Source organism: Acipenser ruthenus, chromosome 8 (assembly GCF_902713425.1).
Source record: "Acipenser ruthenus chromosome 8, fAciRut3.2 maternal haplotype, whole genome shotgun sequence".
NCBI lineage: Eukaryota > Metazoa > Chordata > Actinopteri > Acipenseriformes > Acipenseridae > Acipenser > Acipenser ruthenus.
This window is the reverse complement of record NC_081196.1, coordinates 28,694,659-28,716,837: the sequence shown is the minus strand read 5'-3', so window position 1 is coordinate 28,716,837 and position 22,179 is coordinate 28,694,659. Positions and strand designations below refer to the sequence as shown.

Below are 22,179 nucleotides of genomic sequence, written 5' to 3'. Positions count from 1 at the left end.
CGTGTTTTAGTCAGTTCCTTAGATTCATTTTTGACTAAGACTTACCAGGGATGTTTTAATCTGACAATGTAAACATTTACAGTACAACAGCCAGTGAGATGTCTAAAGCATTGTGATTAACAGACACACTGGGGTATTCCTGGGAACTTCAGATATAAAGCATGGTGGATGGACAAAGTTGAACTGAAATTTGCCTAGCTTCCTTATTTTAAATCACTTTCCTCCTTTTTTTATTGCAGGTCTTCTTTGCCTCTGTGCGTTCTGGTGGGTCTAGCCAGGTTTACTTCATGACTCTTGGCAGGAGCTCCCTTCTCAGCTGGTAGAAGAAAAACAGCTTGAACAAAACGGACAACCAGAGTCTTAACAAGATCTGAAAATAAACACTAAAAACAACCTTGAACTAATCTATAACTGGAGAACAACCTGCACTGAGGCCAGGCATTCTCTACGGCTGTCACTTGGTGATAATAGATTTTAGGTATTTAAAAATAAATTAAAACATAAAGGCTGTTAGGCCCTTGGTGCTGTTAGAAAATGGCTGTCAGATGTCAAAAGCATTGTGGCTCTGACACATTAGCCAGCAACACCTCATCTCAGTTGCAGATTTCCTTGGCTTCAGACGACTCTACTTTGTTGATTGAGAAAATAAGAGCCCTGTCATGAGTAATGTAGTTGGATAAACATTAGACACGTGAGTGTGAGTGCAAGTGCAAGCAGGGGAAGATGTCTGTTGTGGTAAAGAGGGATACAATCTAAAGTGTTAATACTATAGTGTATTTAAATGTGTGTTATCTTTGGTAGTGCGGCAATGCAAAGACTGGATGATGGTACAGGTTTTAGTGTTTTTATATATAAAACAAAAAGGCAAAAAGGAGGTGTTTAGCATCAAAAGTGAAGGGGGATATTTGGTCTTTTTCTGTGCATCAGGTTGTGCCTGAATGCTGAGGAGTTGAATCAGGTTGTAAACATATATTCTGTGTTAGGCCGGGATGGGGTTACATCACAGGGTAAAGATCCTGCTTTATTTTAAGGACTGACTTTTTCTTTTTTTTTTTTTCCCCACAAAGTGCAACCTACTTTTTTTTTTTTTTTAAGAAAAGGTTTCCCAGACTGCAGTTTATTTTATTTTTGATTTATTATAATTATTATTTTTGTGCCTACCTCATTGTTGAAATGCAAGACTTAAGAGGTGGTTTAATGTTTTGTATCTAAAGAAGAAGAAAAGACAGTCTCTTAAATGTTTGTCAAACCAAATTCTGAACATGTTTGAGTGTTATAAAGGAAGGGGCTGACACAGTCAAACCAACGGACCATTGTAATGTTGAATACCCAAAGGCACTGATGGCAGAAACTGACAAGATACTTGCATTTATTTTTATGAATGGGGAAACATATAATGGCAAATATTGTACTTGGTTATGTGTAGCTAATAAAGTGGAAACTGATTTTTAATCTGCTAAATCTGATTTTTGTAGCATACAGGTAACTCTACTAGGCTTCTAAACTATATGTAGTAGAAATCCAGTGGTTGTCTTTTCAATGAATGCAATGCACTAAATCTCAAGAATGTAGTGAAATACTGCTTATCAGTAAATGGCATAACATTTCCCTTTTTAGATGCAAGATCCCAGTCCAGAAGGATTTTTTTTTAATACAAGTGGAACAGTTTTGTTTTGCAAAATTGTTAACATTTATAATTGCGTGTCTGCAGATTCTATGTTGTTTTAACTGTCTGTTCATTTCTTGAGAGACCTAAAGTGTGTGGTACTTAAGTGATGTAACAATACAAATTATCCTACCATAGGTTCCTTTCAGGTACTGTGTCAACAGCTGCCTTAAGCTGTTCATTATGTGAACAGTATCTGTGTTTCAATAGGGCTTAGTCTTCTTCTGCAATCAAAATATTGAGAGAACAACATGACATGCAGGATTATTTAACTTGTTCAAATGGTAGGTCATATAAATTACTGTTACAAAGATTAAGCGTAACTGGTTCCCCACCTCATAAAATCTATCTAAATAAAATCTATCTAGATTGTGAAATACTACTCAAAGCATCTTTTGAAGATGCATTGTGTTGGAAGCCCTGAATGAAGAGGCTAGAACCCACCCACCCACACAGCCTCCTAAAGAAAAAATAACATGGAAAGGCTTACTTAAACAAGCTTGCAGTACCACCATTATGGTTTTTTTTTTTTAAGCACCGAGGCAGAGGACTTCTTGCAAATGATCAAATTAATGAAGCCAAGATATTTGTAATATGAAAAAGGGACTTGATTGTCAAAGACCTAAACCCATTTACCAAACAGATTTTTTTTATATCTCTGGCACTGCATTTGTAGTGACATGAAGTAATTGAACCAATTTCCTGTATGCAAAAAACTTTTTTGTACAGTAGATGTGTATAAGGTCTTTATGGTTATTAGTCCCTACAATCAATCAATCAATCAATCTCTCTCTCTCTCCTCTCTCTCTCTCTCTCTCTCTCTCTCTCTCTCTCCTATATCTTTTTTTGCTGATTATTAAAATACACTAAGGCCTTTCTGACGAGTTTAATTTACCATTGGCAGAAAGCTGTTGAAGTTTAAAGTACAGAACATGTTCTCTCAGCAGAGTGTGTGAGTAGCAGCTCCCACTGTAAGAGAAGTGCCAAGGTGGCAATGTTACATGCTTAACAGTATTACAAAACCACTACACAGCACAGAGAGAAATAATTTGAAGAACTCTCTTTAAGCATAATTGCTTTTATATTTAGTTAAGGAGCTTAATGATAGTTCATTTTTATTTCTGTATTTTAAGTAACCCTAATTATACGACAAGTGTTTTTAATCTTATGCACATGTTCTGTTGAGAAAATGTTTACAAAAACAATGTTTTGTTACACTAATGTGCATCGTGTATTTATGGTTTATTTGAAAGCAACTGTGTTTTTTTTTTTTTTTTTTAGCTTGTTTTGTATTATTGAAAGTACACTTTTTTGTGATTTTATAACCCTAAACTCTGCTGATTTTAAAGATGATACAAAATTAATTACTAATTCTCTAGTTGCAAAGCAGACCAGTTACAGGTAAATGTTTTCATCCATTGTTTCTGCCACGCTTATGTCTTCTGTGTATTATGGAAATTCCTGTATTTTCCTGAAGGTCATTTTCTTTCTTGAATAAACTCGAAGTAATACACCTTTTTGTTTTTTTTTCTTTTGTTTTAGATTTTAAATCTAAAGTGTCTTTTGGAAGTATCATTTTTCTACATTCTTGAGGTTAATTTCCCCATTAGAAAGTATTGGTAGCAAGAGTCTGCACCTGGAATATCATTGACAAGAAAATTAACACATTGACCATCCCATACAAGTAACAACTGTGGGTGTGGGCCACTGATCTCTGTGCCATTTTTCCTTTCAAGAGTGACCCAATCGGAGATCCTGGGGCACGTGTCACAAAAGTCCTGTGATTGCGATGAGGTTGCAAGTATGCAGAGGTTTGCACTGTGTGCGTTTCATATAGCACTTTGCAAGTAACGTCGCTTGCGCTCACTCTTGCGATCTGCGATGAGTGAAATCAACTCCGTAATCAATTTTAAGGCACGTGACCAATTTGGTAAATACACAATGGCAGAGTTGCAAAGAATTTTTTAATTTTTTTATTTTTTAACCCTCTGCAGTCCATTTATTAAGTGCGTGTCAGGCGCGTCGGGTCCAATTTATTTTCATACGCGCAGTTAATTTTAGACGCGCTGTTTAAAAGTATTTTTTTTCCACAGTCAAATGGGTTTAAAAGGCCGTGCATATCAACAAAGCACTCACTAGGCATCTCCAGCCCCGCCCCACCCTTTAGTTTGCTATAGCTTTCACATATGCTTAGAAATAAATAATAATAATAATAATAATAGTCGTACATACTGATCGATCATCTCCTGATCACTCGTTTCATCACCAAACTCCTCAATAATGTGATCCAAGTCATTATTTTATGTATTTTTTGTATTTATTTATTTTTTTAAACTTATATAATTCTATTGTATGTTTCCTTGCGGAATTAATCGCTGAATTATTTTATAATTTAAGCTTTTTTTCAGAGATTTTGAGTGTTTTTTGAGTCCGTACACAGCCTCGCCGGGAGCCTGCAGCTTGCCTGCACCTCCCCCCGGCGGCTCATTCCACTCTCCTCTTTTTGTCACGCTTCACTGCGGCTGGAGTTTTTGTATGTTCTTTTTTTAAGCTGTCTGGGCTCAGATAGTCTTGTATTAGAGGTACTGCAGCTGCGGTACCTAGTCTGGGCTCAGGCTAGTGTGTGCACCTCTGTATTGTGTGTGTGTGTGTGTGTGTGTGTGTATAGTACACACTTTATTTTATTGTACAGTGTCTGTTATTACTGTATTATTTTATAGTGGTAGAAACTGCCTGTGTGTCGCTTTCTCACTATATTTGCATTCCAGGTGTAGTTTTTTTCAGCTAGCAGCATTTTCTGGAACCAGATTGTGTTTGCTGACTCACGCTCCTGTACGAACACTCTGGTGCTCAGCTGGCCAGCTACACTAACCGGTCCGTTGGCAGAAGCCTTCCAATCGGAGCGCGTGTGTGTGTTTATGCCGCAATGGTGGGCAGCTTTTAGCACCACACTGAAGGCTTTTTAGCTTTGGCTATCAAGGGGGCACACACAGGCTCTGCTGCAGTACTCCTGTTGTTATTGCCACGGGTCTGTGCAGTTGCTTTTAGCCCCGCTTGCTACAACTGATGGCCCAAGTGCCACACCATCTCCGGCTTGTAACAGAGCCGCGGCTGCACCAGCAGCACTGGCCCGTGCATTTGTCACCAGTACCCAGCCCGTGCACTGCACTGAGCTGGTATTGCACCGGCCCGTGCATTGTTCACCGGTACCGCAACAAGTGCCACGCCGGCCCATGCACTGGTACTGAGACATGCACTGCAGTAGCGGTAGATCCATTATCACTAAGCCAGTTTTCTGGTACTCATGCCTGGGTTACACCAGTGCACACAGTACAATACAAACATCCTGCTAGAGGACCGACATACACTTTGTTTGTCGTGCCTGGGAATTGAGCATGCATCTCAAGCTCTGCAGGATCGCTCTTTTGCTCTGCCTTCACGAGATGCTCGGTTGAGAGGTGGCAGGCGCTCCTGATAAAGGAGCCCTCAGACTCTCTCACCCAGTCTCAAAGGTCGCACTCTCCCTCTGTGAAGCAGAGAGGCTGTTCACACCTTGCACATGCCTTTTTCGTGCAGGCGGCATTACAAGGGTAGAGGCTCCTCTTTGTCCTCGTCATCGTCGTCTTCGTCTTCCTCTCCACCCCTGCACGAGAGAAGCCTTCTCTGGCCCTGCCCTCTGAAGGTTTCAAAGAGCAGATGGACAGAATGTGACAGGCGATCTCTGCACAGCAGTCTTTGTTGACTAGCCTGTTCGATACGCAGATTACCCCCCCCCCCCCCCCCCCCCCCCCCCCCCGGTGGAGCTGTCGATCACCTCTTTAGTACAGGCTACACATTTGCTTGTTGTGGCTAAGGACATGTCCTGCCCAAATAAGCCAATGCAAGGTCACCGAGACCATGCTCAAGAAGGTTTATTTAGCATTACCAGCACCCTTGTGGCATACCTACACTGCTGCTGGCGCTGTCTGTGAACCACAGGCCCTCCCAGCGCACATTGGATGAGCTGCGCCTAATGACAGATCACCTCCTGCAGCTGTCCAAATTTAATGGACAGGCATTAGGCAGAGGCCTCGCTGCGTTGATCGCCGCTTGAGGGCAGTTGTGGCTCTCCCAGGCATGGGTTTCATATCGAGACAAGGCTTCCCTCCTTGATGCTCCTGTCACTCCAGGCAATACTTGAGGAGCACCTGGCACATTGGTGATCATGCACCAACATCATCTGGGAGCTCAGCTCGATTCAGGTCCGCTACCGGCTCCAGTTCAAACCAGACCCTTCCCCTTTGCATGAGTGGTCGTGACCACAGTAAAAAAAACCCTCACGATGCCCTGGTGTTGTCCCAAAAGGTGACGACCCTGTTACTGAGGCGGGCTATCCAAGTGGTAGACCCCTCAAACTGGAGTCCGGCTTTTACTCTCTGTACTTCCTGGTGTCCAAACTGAACAGTGGTCTCCGACCCATTCTCAACCTCAGACAGCTTAATCTGTTCCTGAGGGTCAGAAAGTTCAAGATGCTGTCCACACAGCAAGTCTTGTGCACAGTCAGGACGGGCGACTGGTTCACCGTGAAAGATGTCTTCTTCTATGTCCCCATACTACCAGGCCACAGAAAGTACCAGCGCTTCTCCTTACAAGGTAAAGCGTATGAGTTCCGTGTTCTGCCATTCAGCCTCTCACTAGCTGCTCACACTTTTTCAAAGTGCAAGGCTATACTGGCCCCTCCTGAGACTCAAGGTAATCAGAGTGTTAAATGAGAGTGTTAACTGGCTCATTTGCACCAACTCTCCAACACAGACAGCAGCTCACACGGATCTAGTTATCGAGCATTTAGGCAAGCTCGGTCTTATGGTAAACCTACCAAAAAGCCAGCTAGTGCCATCCCAAGAAAAGAAGGAGAACCAGGCAAGAGCAGTGGCGGAAAGTCCCAGGTCAGCAAGGGAAGACAGGAGAATAGAGTGGTCAACTGTGTCAAAGACAGCAGAGGTGTCGAGGAGAATTAGGACAGAGGAGAGCAGCACAAGCAGAGAGTACAGAGTTTGTAACGGAGAGAAGAGCAGTTTCAGTGGAGTGTGCCGGGTGAAAGCCAGGTTGGAGGGGGTCGAGCAGGGAATGTGTTGACAGGAAAGCATAGAGCTCGAAGGTTTTAGAGAGGAACGGAAGGAGAGAGACAGGACGTTGGTTCTGGAGGGATGACACACCCTAGTCTCTGTAAGTCTCCTTGTATAAAGAGGTCTGCTAAATAAACAAATAATAAAAGGAGGAACAGGAGGGTAGAATAGTAGGGGTTGCAGTGGGTGATTGGGAGGGAATGAGCAGAGGACAGGGTATTGGTGGGGAAGGAGGTGAGGTAGTTAAGAGTTTGCGGATGTCTGCGTTTTTGGAGGAGGAGGCAAAGTCATCAGCCGAGGTGGAGGAGGGTGGAAGAGGGAGGTGGCTAAGGAGGAAGAAGAAGGTAGAGAAAGGTTAACAGGGATAGAGATCAAAGGAAGCAGGGAGATTGGTTTTCTTCCATTTGCTTTCAGCAATTTGGTAGGAGCACAGAAGAGAGCCAGAGCTGGGGCAAGGCAGGTCAAGGGGAGTTGAGGCAGGAAGTGAGGGACGAAAAGAGGGTGGAGGTAGCCGTGTCTACAGAGAGTTGGGAGGAGGAGTCTAGTGGGGAGGTGCGAGAGAGCAGCAGAGGAGAAGACAGAGGAGGAGAGGGAACAGAGGTTTCGATGGAAGGTGACAGAGGGGGTTGGCGGAGCAGGAAGGGATGGGAGCGACAGAGAGAAGGAGATAAAGTAGTGGTCAGAGATGTCGAGAGGAGTGACCGAGAGGACGGGGGGCAGCAGTCTATTTTTTCCACAAAAATACGAACACAGCTGCTGGGCTTAGCAGTCCTGCATTTTACCATTTTCAGGCTAAACTGCTTGTAGTTTTCTCCCACAGTGTCTCATTGCCACATTAGTTCTGCTTGCAGAATTATTGTGAAGACTGTTAGGGTTCTAACAGGTTTTCCTCAGTTTTCGGACTGTTGGGTTAACCAAAAAAACATATGCAAGGCGGCGTCATTCTCACACAATTCGTACATTATGCTGGCACGGGGGATGGGTGCATTATCTCCTTGGAAGTAGCTATTTCCATCGGTACAAATGCAGCATTATTGGCTGGACTTAATACACAACAAACAGTCATCTGGAGTATTGGTGTCAATGCACCACAGACAAATGGGTGCGCACTGCTATACAGACCGGCTATTCTCTGCAACTCAAACATGGTCCCCCTCCCTTTTGGAGCATGACTACTACGTCAGCTGTGTAGTGCTGCAGAACTCACATGGTCAACCTAATTTGAATCTAATTTAGAGCAATTAAAATCCAACCAGTAGATGAGTCCTAATACACTGGAGAGGCAGTGTTTGTTACATATGTCTATGCAAGGCAAGTACAACAGCTGAAGTGCAGTTCCTGAACTCACATGAAAGCACCTTTTATAAAAAAATAAAAATAAAAAATGTAAACATAGTATTTGAGAAATTGTAAAAAAAAAATAATTTAAGTTGCTTACTCTAATTTAAAGCTACTTCAAAAGGTAGTTCTGTTCATGAAAGAAAGGTATTGTTAATTTCACAACACACAAATCGCCTTGAAAAGTCTAAAGTAGTTTGAAATACAGTTCCTTGAGTTAATGAAGACTGCTAAAATCTGTCATGAAGCAATACAAACACAAAATGTACATCAAATTTAGCAACAGGAGCTGTCTTTTTTTAAAATACAATATTAAATAGCCAATATTTCATTATAACAATACCCATCAATGTATTGGACTTTGCTGTGTTGTTTCCTATCATACTGGAAAAAATGAAACAACATATAGTAATTTTATCGGTGTTCTGAACAGCTTTGGGTAGCTGGGATCTGTCCCGAAGCTTGGTTGCAATGTTTACATTCTTGCTCTTCCTAGTCAGGTAGCAGTATGGTGCATCCTGATGCAAGTCAGTGAATGCAACTATTCTCACTCGAGTTCCTGTTAGCTGTTACAGACAGCAAGGCTGCAGTCTGCCTGACATCACATCCAGCAGTGCATGCTGAGCTTGTGTTTCCTGATGATGCTAATTGCTGTAAGTGTCATCAGGGATGCAACTAATGAATTAACTCAACTGCCTATTGGTTTTGGACATATTTGTAGACATATTATAGACACCAACAAAGGTAGGCTTAATAAATCGAGCTCTTACTGTTTAAGAATGCAAACCAGGCCTAGATTAAAACTGCAAACATTTAAATAAAGCCACTGCTGATAGGTTGAAGTTAATACAAATATACTGATACTGTGTATTAAACTGATACATGGAAGCTGAGTATGTACCTGTTTTAGACACTTGCAGGTTTAAATCACAGTTTAACCAGGAAGTGGTTCTGAAAAACGATTGCCACCACAACTCAGTGGAACTAAAACACACCCTTTCCCTGTGGGATGCCAATGAAGGGTTATATATAGTGGCAGAAGAAGTGAAAACTTCCAATACCTTACTGGGTTATGGTTATTTACAATGTTTGAAAAAAAAAACCAAAATAACATAGATTTGTTTCCATTGAAACATGGGATAAAAAGGAAGTTGTGCAAAATGACCTTGTGAATTGCGACATGGAGAAGTCTTCTTTAAGGAAATATTATATAACGTGGAGAAAACTCAATTGAAGCCACTGATTGCATCTTGAGTAGTTATGCATCCTGTTTCACAACCACTGGTGACGTTGGTCATGATGTCACTTTTTATCTTGAAAACCAAAGAAGTCTCTCCAAGCATTCACTTACTAATTATTAAGATGTGTCCAGATGAAAAGCGTGCTCCCAAATAGTCCCACGTCCTGAAATACTATACTTTTATTTAAAAAATGTCCTTTGCAACTTTCATTAGTAGTATGATCAATAAATATCATACATCTAGTCCATCTGACAGACAAAGCATCCACATTCCCTCAGAATATGCTAAACTGTATAAATTGTACTAAAGAACGTCCTTAGCCAGTTTTGCTACAATTGGACAGGCGCGTCTCAAGACAAATCTAACTTCAATTTGTGTCATAAATATATGTTCATATATGTTCATATGCCAGCCTGCACTGCATCTCTTGGTGGGTATAGTTGCATCCTCAACAGGGAATAACAGTGAATTATGTACAGTGGGCATACGTGAAATCTGCACCTGTGTTGTTCAGGCAGATTCAAGGTGCTATTGTTCTCCTAAAGGTAGTCAGCAGTACCTGACAATTCATTGATACAGAGGAGGAAGCTATATGTTGCATATGTATTTGTGAACAAATTAATAGCAAATAAGATGTAAATCCTCAGTACAAAATTATGACAGAAATACAATGATTCTTAGTTGTAAATCTCCCTCCCTGTGAGGGCGCTAAGCAGCAAGAAGAGAGTTTTCTGGACGGGCTGGTCTGACAGTTCTTTCCCAGGGTTCAAGGGAAGTCGGCCAGCCAGGAAGGGGCGAGACTGTTGCAATAACGCATTGACCCGGAAGGGAAACGACGTGGCAGCCGCAGATTGGAGAGGCGGTTACACTCGTTTACCAAGGGGTCATGTGTGACAGCATAAAAGGGGACAGAGAATCGTAATCTGTTCCTTCATTTGATGACTGTATTGAGACCGGAAGGACCCGTGTCATTGTATCGTGAGTGTTTTGTTTTGTTTGTCTAACTGTTGCTTGTTTGTTTGTTAGACGGCTAAACACGTTCCGGAGCTCTCACCAGAGGTCAGCACCCACCCGGAACAACACCGCACTAAATCACACTGTATTGTATATTCACCACGAGCACTACTGCACTCACTATAGGACTGGTGACCGTGTATGTTTTGTCTGTGTGTGTCTATTTTTGTGTGTTATTATTTGGGACTACCCTGTGCATTATTTATACAGAGCAGTACCAAGCATTGGATACTGCCTGTATTTCATTAGAGTTTCTGTTGGTCAGTTTCGACCGTTGGATTATAAATAAAAAACCATCATATCACCAGAACTGTGTTTGTCATTGTTTGGAGCACTGCATCACCTCTACACCTGCACACTATAACCCACTTTGCCACAAAAATACAGTACAGTTAGTTTTAAATTGCGGGGTTTTCTCCATATGAAAAAGCTTTCTTGTTTTGACTAATGCCTTCAAAATTGTAGAACACTGAGAACCCCTAGCCGTAGGGGTGCTCAGTGTGTTTAATTGAATGAAACAAATAAAAGATTTAAACAAAAAAAAAGTACACAGCACTTTACACCAAAATAAATAGACAAACAAAATGGATTAACACTTAAACAGTGGACGAAAGACAAACACAGTGAGTAAAAATAAACACACAAGTATCGTGCTGGTCCTTCCAGCACAAAATAGCAATGGTATGCTTTGCTTTACTTTTATTAATTACTTTTATTTATTAATTTTCTCCTTCTCCACTCACAGAACACACAACCCCAAGTGAATGAAACGTGCATCTATATATACAATTGTGCTGGCATTCAATTACCAATTAATTATTCACTTGAATCCCAGCACGTGAACTAAATCTGTGCAACCCCGTGCTCACATATTATTAACTACTTCAAATGCACATGAAGTGAAGTGCAATCCAGTGCAATACAATTATACATTTTAAATAACTTGTGCTACACACACCCATTTATATCCCGTGCAGCAATATCTATACACCAACATTAACACACCACATGCAACATAACACAGAAATGCACACAGGGGCGGGGCACATTGCCACATATACACCCCCTTGTGCGCAGCACACATGGCCTCAACGGCCACCTCCCCCCTTAAAATCCCCAAAGTCTTGTTCAAAGTCCTGGGCCAAGAACAGGGACTTCAAGGGGTTCACGGGCGGCAATGTTGCCAGTAGCCAAGCTGATACTGGCAATGCTGTCAACGTAACTGCTGACAGCTCCCAGGCTCCTTCGGCCGGGGCAGTCCTGGCAGCGGAAAGGCTGCTTGGGGGGTGGTCTCCTGACCTACCCCCTTCTTCATAGCCAGCAGCTCCCTTTTGTGGGGCTCCAGCCACAGTACTTCCTGCAACGCAAGTGCTGCAGTGGGAGTAGGTCTCCTGACCTCCCCCACGATCTCCGGCAGCGAAACTGCTGCTGTTGGTGGTCTCCGGACCTCGTCCCCCTTCTTCGTGGCCGGCAGCTCCCCTTGGTGGAGTTCTGGCCACAGTACTTCCTGCTGCGATGCGGAGCACCAGGCAGCCCCAGGCGATGCGGAGCAACAGGCAGCCCCGGGCGGTGCGAGGCAGGCATCCTTGGGTGGTGCGAGCAGGTATTCACCCTCTGCTGGTGGAGGTGGGAGGGGCAAGCAGTTCTCCCACGACAGTGAAGGCGGAACCAGCAGGTATTCACCCTCTGCTGGTGGAGGTGGGAGGGGCAAGCAGTCCTCCCACGACAGTGAAGGCGGAACCAGCAGGTATTCACCCTCTGCTGGTGGAGGTGGGAGGGGCAAGCAGTCCTCCCACGACAGTGAAGGCGGAACCAGCAGGTATTCACCCTCTGCTGGTGGAGGTGGGAGGGGCAAGCAGTCCTCCCACGACAGTGAAGGCGGAACCAGCAGGTATTCACCCTCTGCTGGTGGAGGTGGGAGGGGTAAGTTTTCCTCCCACAATGGTGGAGGAGGAACCAGCAGGTATTCACCCACTGCTGGTGGAGGAGGCAGAGGCAGCTCCTGCCAGTGGAGGTGTTGGAAACAGAGGCAGCTCCTGCTGCTCTGCTCCTGGTGGAGGTGGTGGAGGCAGAGGCAGCTCCTGCTGCTCTGCTCCTGCCGGTGAAGGTGGTGGAAGCAGAGGCAGCTCGTGCTGCTCTGTTCCTGCCGGTGGAGGTAGAGGCAGCTCCTGCTGCTCTCCTCCTGGTGGTGGAAGCGGTTGAGGTGGTGGAGGCAGAGACAGCTCCTGCTGCTCTGCTCCTGGTGGAGATGGTGGAGGCAGAGGCAGCTCCTGCTGCTCTGCTCCTAGTGGCGGAAGCGGTGGAGGTGGGAGCAGCGTGTAGTCTCCTGGCGACGGAGGTGGGAGCAGTGTGTAGTCTCCTGGCGACGGAGGTGGGAGCAGCGTGTAGTCTCCTGGTGACGGAGGTGGGAGCAGCATGTAGTCTCCTGGCGACGGAGGTGGGAGCAGCGTGTAGTCTCCTGGCGACAGAGGTGGGAGCAGCGTGTAGTCTCCTGGCGACGGAGGTGGGAGCAGCGTGTAGTCTCCCCCTTTTGCAAGGGACTGGTGCTGCTCTCCCTCTCTTGCAGGGAACTGGTGCGGCTCTCCCTCTCTTGCAGGGGACTGGTGCGACTCTGCCTCACTTGCAGGGGACTGGTGCGGCTTTACCTCACTTGCAGGGGACTGGTGCAGCTCTGCCTCACTTGCAGGGAACTGGTGCGGGTCTCCCTCTCTTGCAGGGGACTGGTGCGGCTCTAAAGGCGCAACCAGCAGGCACTTTTCCTCTGCTGGTGGAGATGGGGACAGCAGGCATTTTCCCTCTGCTGGTGGAGAGGGGGACAGCAGGCATTTTCCCTGTACTGGTGGAGATGGGGACAGCAGGCATTTTTCTTCTGCTGGTGGAGATGGGAACAGCTACCTCTCGGGCTTTGGATTCCCGCGGTCCCCCCGTGTGGGCGCTGGACGCTCGCGGTCCCCCCGTCTGGGCGCTAGTTCCTCCTCTTCATACTGCGTGGGGCATATGGCTAAACTCTGCCGTGAGGTTCTTTAAAAAAACCTCCCAGCCATTATCCCCGACCTCCTCCTGCTGTTGCTGTTGTTGCTGCTGCAGCTTTCCTTTCCCCGTTCTGTTCCTTGTCCTTCTCCATACCTTCCTCTCCTGGGCCAGTTCCTCCTCCTCATCCTGGAAAGGGCAGACAACCACTGTGTGCCTGTATACCCCACAAGCAAGGCACCAGCCTTGGTCCTCCAGAAAACAGGACACGGCACTTGAGGCCAAAATAAACAGACAAACAAAATGGATTAACACTAAACAAACAGTGGACGGACAGACAAACAAACACGGTGAGTACAAACACTTATTATTTACTTTATTTTCCTTTCTCCTCTCTACACCCATTCTCCACTCACCGAACACACAACCCCGAGCGAGTGAAACGTGCATCTATATATACTGTTGTGCCGGGATTGAATTACCAATTAATTATTCACTTGAATCCCAGCACATGAACTAATTATGTGCAACCCCATGCTCACATATGAAATACTTTAAATGCATGTGAAGTGAAGTGCAGTCCCCGTGCCTAAATACAATTATACATTTTAAATAACTCGTGCTGCACATACCCATTTATATCCCGTGCAGCCATATATATACATCAACATTAACACACTACATACAACATAAAACACAAAAATACACACAGGGGCGGGGCACATTGCCACAGTTTCAAACCACAATTAGGCACTTTTAAGTTTTTTAGACTTGAGAATTGCATTTTTTTTTAAAAAAGCTTTTATTTTTCTTTTATATTCAATGTGATTGACATGGCACTTTATTAATTATGATTGATATATATGATTGATGTATCTACTATAGATACTAATGAGAGCAAAACAAATACAAAAGAAAAACAAGGGAACCGCAGATCTTTAAGAAAGCTGTGAGACTTTGTATAAATGGATTTTATATTTTTAAACGCTGCAATAACAGTTCTGCTTGTGAAGCATCCACACTATAATTTGACAAAACAGGTGATTTATTTGCACTGTGCAGGACCTTATTTTCCCCCATTGGTGCTTGAGCCCTGGAGCGCTCACGGAATCACCGCCTTTGCACCAATTATCAGTGATTAAAGCCTGGTTTTCAAACTAACTGATTATCGCTCACCAATACTGTATTGGTATAAGAAAAGTGTGTTTTTAAAAAAGTAATTTCAGCTTTCAATCACTTAAAATATGCTGACGATAATGTAAACAAAACCAATCTACAGACAGCGAGTCCCAAGCATTAAACATGTTACTGTTTATAGATAACAACTCAACTTTATTATGAATATTGTGTTATTATGTTTTAAGCAACATACTATGATTAGTGTTCATTATGGTAATGTTTGTTTATTAGTTTTAAAATGTTTAGTAAAATGTGACCTATTGTTTGACCTCGTTAGTACAACCGGCCCCCTTTGCTAATGACATCTTTAGTCAGGGTCATAACCAAGTATAAATCTCCACATTTTTGTAAAATGACTTTACACTTATTTCTAAAGATGCAACGCGTTTCAGTAAATTAAAACGATAAACTTCTCATCCCATGCAGAGGGAGAACACAAACGTAAAACACCATTAAGTGGTGTTGGCACTGCAAGAGGTTTCACAGTTACGATCGAGTGACAGTTTTCTAAGCATTATTTGTGAATGCTTATTCACCATTGCTACACCCCGTTAGAAAATTGACTTTGTTGCATTTTTTTTAATTATTCATCATTTAATCATAAAATCACAATGTACAAGATTAAATACGCTACTATACCTCCTGGGCGCTGCCCGGCAATAGGGTCACACAACTGCAATACTGCACGCCGATTGGGCTAGGTTCGTGGGTTCAGCAAGGGAGTTTACCTAGATTGCTCCGGTAAAAACCCAACTGTATAAATGGGTAATTGTATGTAAAAAATAATGTGATATCTTGTAACAATTCTAAGTCACCCTGGATAAGGGCGTATGCTAAGAAATAAATAATAATAATAAAAAGCCGAGCGGAGCAAAGAAAGAGCAGAGGATATTATGAGCGGTGAGCTGAATTGTCACTGCTTCGCTCCGCTCACATTCTCTGAACACAACACAGACGCTCGCCGTTAAAACATATTGTCTTTAACACAGGATTTGCACATCACAGGAGAGTAGAAGTAAATAAACTCTGTATCCCTGTAGCAGGGCGGTAGACAGCCCTGCTGTGTAACTGTATTTTGTTTATTTTTAGAAAGGGGTTTCCCCCTCCGTCCCTGTGCAGTTTATTTTGTATTTGTGGTTTATTATTATGATTTAGTTATTGTATTTAAGTGACGGCGTGAGCCGTGTTTGTTATTGTTTTGTTTATTTTTAAAACGTGTTCTGGCAGAGGCAGAGGCGAGATTGGTGCTCGTCCTCTGCCAGGAATAATTTAAAAACCTTGTGCAGAAGGTGGCCATCTCCCGAGTTAATTGAGTGATTGATTTGTTGCTAATCGGGAGATGGTCACCTCCATAAAAGCCTACAGCTCGTTGTACTCAAGGTGGGTGTGTCAGGAGCGAGAGGAGCGAGAGAAAACAAAACTTAAAAGAATAACTCAAAGGATCAGTGAAGGCTATTGCCCAGCCTGATCGTGTTATTTTGTGTTCGAGACTTGTTTTGTTTCAATATTTATTTTCGCTCTGTGAGCACTTTGTTTTGTGTTAAAAAATTTTATTTTATTTTGTATTATTTGAATAAAACGGAGCCGCCGCGTCTTTTTCTGTTTAAAACTGCAGTTTGGTGTCAGTATTTTGAGTTCCTGCCTCTGCCTGACATCACCGCCCAGCCACCCTGTCACAATCCCGTATATGAGAAGTCGGTAAACGATATATTGCCCAAATTCAAAGTGGATAAACGCTGTTTACCTGCATATACCCTCGACCACACCACTGAGTAAAACTCCAAAGAAAAGTTTAAAGTACCTGGTATTACAATTGTACAGTTAATTTATCTGGCAATGTCCAGATAAATTATAATAAGAAAGAGTAAGACCTCAATAAATAAATATGTTAGCCAAATAATAATAATAATAATAATAATAAAACTGTTTTCTCTACGTGTATGTAGTTTTCTATTCTAATTATGTTAGGGACTATTTTCCTCAGCGGAAGGTTACCTGGTGAAATATCAGAGGTTTAAAGTAAATATAGGGACGCATGACTCCAATCGCGGTCATCTAGAACGTGGTAGAGCCTGCATTGTTATGAGATTAGTTGTAGATTAGAATGTTAAGGGAAAAAGCCTGTATTTATGCGCGGATTGATTTAAAATTGAATTCACAGTTAAGCACTTCAACGTTCCAATGGGTATCTATGCAAAATAGAAGCCCGCTAGATCTGGAAGCCGATTGGCTGTTCGCACTCAATCATTTTCTAATCCTAAATAGTTCATTGGTAATGTCCATAATGTGTTAACATTTTAATTAATTAACTCATTTATTGTAGCTAAGCTTTTAAAATTAAACTTCAGTACCCCTTCCTTTTGCTCAGCTTGACCTTCTCCTGACAGATGGCCCCCCATTGACCCTTCTTGTGTCATTAGTTTCTCCCATAGAAGAAACTCAGGAAGCAGAGATGCCGGGTTGTCACTGAATTAGGGCATTTAGTGAGCGTTAGGCCTGCAGTGGTGGAGAGCTACATCAACAGCGAACAACAGCCAGCGTGTGTGGGGGAGGGTTGTTATTTTTCTTTATGTTTAGTAACCACAAATGTTGAGCAATTTCGTTATCAAGGAGCAACTTCCGTTCAGTCCAATCCAGACGGAAGTACATAGGGTACTCAAAACAGAATTTCCATCTCACAGTGTGCTATTGCACCACAAACCCTCTACAGTATCCATCAACTTTATCTTTAAGTCCTATTATAGATCAGAAATGTCAGCTTGCGTGGTTCAGGGGGCGTGGAGCTGGGTGCTTCCAATCTTTCAATCTCCCAATTTTCTAATTTCCTGTTAATTAGCATCTATTTTCTATTTAAGCCCTGATCACCTGCACCTTTTCTGTCCAGTGTTTCGTTTTGAATCCTGACCGGTAGTGTTACGCATTACTCGAAAAAAAAAAAAAAAAAATTATTACGAAGACCATCGTTTCAACAAGATTTATACGCGCAGTCTTACCTGCTTCCAAATGGAAAAGCATTCAGCCTACGCCTTTCCTTCCGACTCAGACGAGTTCCTGCCTCCGACCCCTCCACCGGTCCGTCTCTGTCAGGCATCCCATTCCTCGTCCCGGTCCATGAACCGCACCAACCCCGCCAGTCAACCTTGCTTCCACCCGGCTTTCAGCTAGGCAAGAGCGGGGCTCAAAGCGCGGTTCCGCTAGCCAGCCTCCACCGCAGCTCCACTATAAAGATTGGACGACACCCAAGCTGCTGAAAATACTCTTTGAAAAGTCCATTCCCATTCCCGTTGGCGGAGATCGCATGTCCCTATTTCTTACCTATTGTGAAGCTTTGTCAGCCGAGCCGATTTTTCCCCCCCGCTTGCAAGCTTCGGCCGTCAGGCCCTCCTCTCCTGCTACGTTCTCAGTTCCTGTTCCTGCTGCGCATACGCAAGACCCTGCTCTCGCAGCCCAGCTCCCCCTGCCAGCTCAGTCAGCGCAGCAACAGCATCTGCCGCTACAGTCACTCACCTCGCCCGTCCCCTCCTCCAGCAGCGCCCCTCAGGTCACGTTTAATCAGCTGCAATCTCTGCTCCAGCCCATTATAGACTCTCAGCTAGCCCTCAGCGCCCGTCTTGACAAACTGGAGAACCCTTCGGCTCCACCCGCCTTCAGCTCCAGCACTCCTGCTTATACTTTTGGTACGTCCTCTTCAGTACCCCCCGCTGCTCTTCCAGAGTTCAACCTCTCTTCAGCCACTGTAGCAAGTTCCTCTTCTCCCTGTGCTATTACCAGCCATTCTATTTCTCCAAAAATTAGGAAGCTAATAATTGAAGGCAAGGATGTTAATCTCGTTTCTATTCTCATTGCTTCTTCTGAGTTTTTAGATCACAGAGTGGTTGACTGTGGAGACGTTTCAGTCACTATAAAGTCCCGTGACCCACGTCTTCAAAAAAGCCTTTTCGTGGGAGAATTCGTCCTTGCTTTCTCCGTCTATCGTGACATTCTCTGTTCTGTTTATCCACACAGATTACAGGAGCTAAATCAGTATCTCTTCCTGGTCGTTGAATTGTCTGTGCGCTATGGAGGCACCTTGTTCTATCAATACCACCGTGCCTTCTCAGCCAAAGCTGCCGCCACCCTCTCAGCTGACAACCGTATTGTGGATTGGTCCCGTTCTGACCCAGATCTTTTCACCCGCATCTTCAGCGGAATTCGTGCCAACGCCTGCAGCGCATGTGCCTCCACAGCGCACTCCTCTTACCTATGCCCTAAGGTAGCAGCTAGTGCTCCCCAACCCATTCCTCATCCCTTGCCTTCTCTTCTCAGTTCAAGACATCTTGCCCCTGCTTCCATCCATGCTTCAGCTCCACCCACCAGATCTCAAGCTCAAGATGTCTATGGCCGTCCCATTAAGTTTTCAGGTGGCAGGCAAATATGCAATAACTTTAATTCTTCTGTCTGCTTCAACCGCGCCTGCAAGAACCTCCATGTCTGCACTCCCGGTCCATATGTCCTCTTAAAGCTAAGTGACAATCAAAGTTACTTCAGGTTTTTACTCCTATCAACGTTCCGGCTCTCGCTAATGCGCTTCAAAATCATCCAGACAAGGCGTTTGTCTCCTATCTAATTAGTGGACTTACAAATGGCTTCTTCACTGGCATTTCTCACGTTCCTTCCGAGTCTCACATCTGTCAGAACCACCGTTCTGCCATCGCTGAGCCACAAGTCGTCAGTTCCCTTCTCCAAGCCGAAGTCGACAAAGGCTTCATGGTCGGCCCCTTTGCAGCAACCCCCTTCACTACCTTTCGCATTAATCCCATAGGCATCGCTACCCGCAAGTATTCTGGCAAGAAATGCCTTATCATTGATCTATCCGCTCCTCGGCGGTTACACACGCAGCATTAACTCCCTCATTTCAAGCGAGGAGTTCGCTTTTCACTACATTAAGCTCTCAGATGCCATTTATTTTATCAAAATTGCAGGTCACGGAGCCTGGCTTGCCAAAGCCGATATCTCTGATGCATTCAAGGTCATGCCTATTCATCCTTCCCTCCGTCACCTTTTCGGAGTCTGTTGGGCAGACAAGTTCTATTTCTCCACCCAGCTCACCTTTGGTTGTCGCAGTAGCCCAAAAATATTTGATTCCTTGTCAGAAGCCCTCTCTTGGATTTTGCTCAACTCCTATCATGTCCCCTTCCTTCTCCATCTAATGGATGACTTTCTGCTTATTTCCCCCCCTTCGGATCCTCCAGCCCAAGCAATTAATCAGCTTAAGACCCTCTTCTCCTTAGTTGGTGTCCCTCTTTCTCAAGAGAAAACCATCGGCCCTGTTAACTCCCTGGAATTCCTCGGCATTACACTCAATACCGTGAAATTCGAAGCCAGCCTGCCTCATGCCAAACTCCAACGCTTACTCTCACTCATTAACAGTTTTCAGATCTCCTCTTTCATTAAGAAGAGGGACCTCCTGTCTCTCCTCGGTCATTTTAATTTCACCATCCGCATCATTCCTCAGGGCAGAACTTTTATTTCACGTCTTCTAGCCCTCTCATCAACTGTCAAGAATATGAATTCTCACGTGAAAATCTCAGCCGAAGCCAGAAAAGACATAAAGATGTGGATCAATCTCCTTACAAACTGGAATGGCCTCTCTCTATTTTATGACGACTTCATTTCAGCCCCTCATGACCTTGCCCTCTTCACTGACGCCTCATCCATCGGATTCGGCGGGTTCCTCGCTCCCGAATGGTTCTCCAGCACTTGGCCCCCTGAAATTCAGATCCTTCCCCCTCAAGAGAAATCTACGGCTCTCCTAGAAATGTATCCAATCGTAGTGGGCGCTGTCCTCTGGGGTCACCAATGGTCAAGAAAATCAATCCTTTTCTTCAGCGATAACAAACCCACAGTGCACATCATCAACAAAGGACGTTCTTCATCCCCCCTCATTATGCGCCTGCTCCGTCGTCTCATATGGTCTTCCGTATCTCTCAACTTCCTAATACAAGCCCGCCATCTTCCTGGTACCCACAATAATGCTGCTGATGCTCTCTCTCGCCTACAGATATCCAAGTTCCGTCAGCTGGTTCCATCTGCCTCCCCAAGCCCTCTCCAGACCCCACAGTTTCATCAGCTGCTTCTAGACTGAACTCTACCCTTTGTAACCTCCTTCAATCTGCTCAAAACTACATGTCTACAGCCCTTGCCCCTTCTTTAAGAGCCTCTTATTCTACGGCCTGGTCAACATTTTTAAGATTCTGTGCTCATAATCGTATCCACCCTATTCCCTTCAATCAAGACTGGATCCTGGCCTTCATCGTCCATGCTAAGGAATCTCTCCATCTTTCCCCAGCATCCATTAAATCTTACATTTCAGGAATCCAATATCACTACCGCATCATGTCCGTGCCTTCACCCATCATCCTCTCCATACCAGTCATTCGTCTGACTCTCCGCGGAATCCTCAGAAGCTACCCCCCTGCTGCATCTTCCCGCCTGCCTATATCAACAGACATCCTCCATTCTCTCATCTCTACTCTTCGGAAAGGTTGCTTCTCCCCCTATGAAGATCTCCTAATGGAGACCATCTGCCTCACAGCCTTCTTCGGATTCCTCAGAAGCTCAGAATTCACAGTTCCTTCAGCTTCAACCTTCCCTGCAGCGGGTATTCGTCTATGTGACCTCTCTTGCATTTCCAACTGCTATTTCATAATTCGGCTGCGTACCTCAAAGACAGATCAACTCCGGCGTGGTCAGTTCATCCAACTCTCAAGGATTGAATCTTCTATCTGCCCTTTCTCAGCTATGTCAAAATATCTCTCCATCAGGAATCCTCCCCCCCCCCCGGACCCTCTATTCATCGATTCCTCCCACGCTATTATTACACGTCACTGGTTCTCAGCCCACCTCTCCACCCTCCTCTCCAGAGCAGGCCTCCCTCCTCAGCTTTATTCTCCCCATTCATTTCGTATAGGCGCAGCTACCTCCGCTGCAAGGGCCAGCATCAACCACAGCCTGATCAAGACCATGGGCCGCTGGTCCTCTTCCGCAGTAGATTCTTACGTTCATTCATCTCCCTCCGATATAGTTGTAGCCCATTCTAAAATCGCTAGCATGCCCGGAGTGGGGGCCACCTGTCCGCCGGAGCCACCAGAGGTTTTCCCCCAATAGTTTCATGTTTTTTTTTCCTCTCCACTGAGCGGCAGGTATACACATAATCACAGCTACTAATAATCTAACCATCTCTCTGTTTGTCTCGTTCGTCCTTCCGCTCTTTTGTTTATGTTATGTGTTGGCATGTGCTGTCTCTCGTTTTCTTCACGGTGTGGGAATTTTCGTGAGGTGCCGGGGGTCCATCCTTTGGGGGGCAAGTGAGTCTCACTTCCCCGACCTCAGGGTTAGGCATCCGCCTCCCTTACCTTCAGGGGGGTTTTCACCATGTGAGTCAGAGCGGACCCCCGGCCAAAATCTGTTCTGTCGCAGCTCCTGCGCTTATCTTACCTCTCTCGAGGCTCTGCTCTGTACTGCCTCTCTTTCAGGACGTGGCCACTCGTGCTGAGTCCCATACTAACTTCAATGCTTTGTCCTTATTTCAGGTCCCAGGCAGCGTGACGTCTCGGCCTATCAGGGGTTTTACGAGCGCCTCTAACAGAAGCCTCAGATGCTGGGTACCTCTCCAATCTCCTCTCGA

General features: G+C 44.7%; 1 protein-coding gene across 8 annotated transcripts in view; it reads left to right on the top strand.

Moving 5' to 3' along the window:
• LOC117406910 (mitogen-activated protein kinase kinase kinase kinase 4) overlaps positions 1 to 3,179 on the top strand; it is a 135,589-nt gene extending 132,410 nt beyond the window's left edge. For all 8 annotated transcript variants that reach the window (XM_059028789.1, XM_034011310.3, XM_034011308.3 and 5 more), the window contains one exon: positions 240 to 3,179. In XM_059028789.1, coding sequence (XP_058884772.1) covers positions 240 to 323 — 84 coding nt within the window. In that variant the 3' untranslated portion in view covers positions 324 to 3,179. The remainder of the gene's footprint in view (positions 1 to 239) is intronic.
• Positions 3,180 to 22,179: the final 19,000 nt, after the last annotated feature.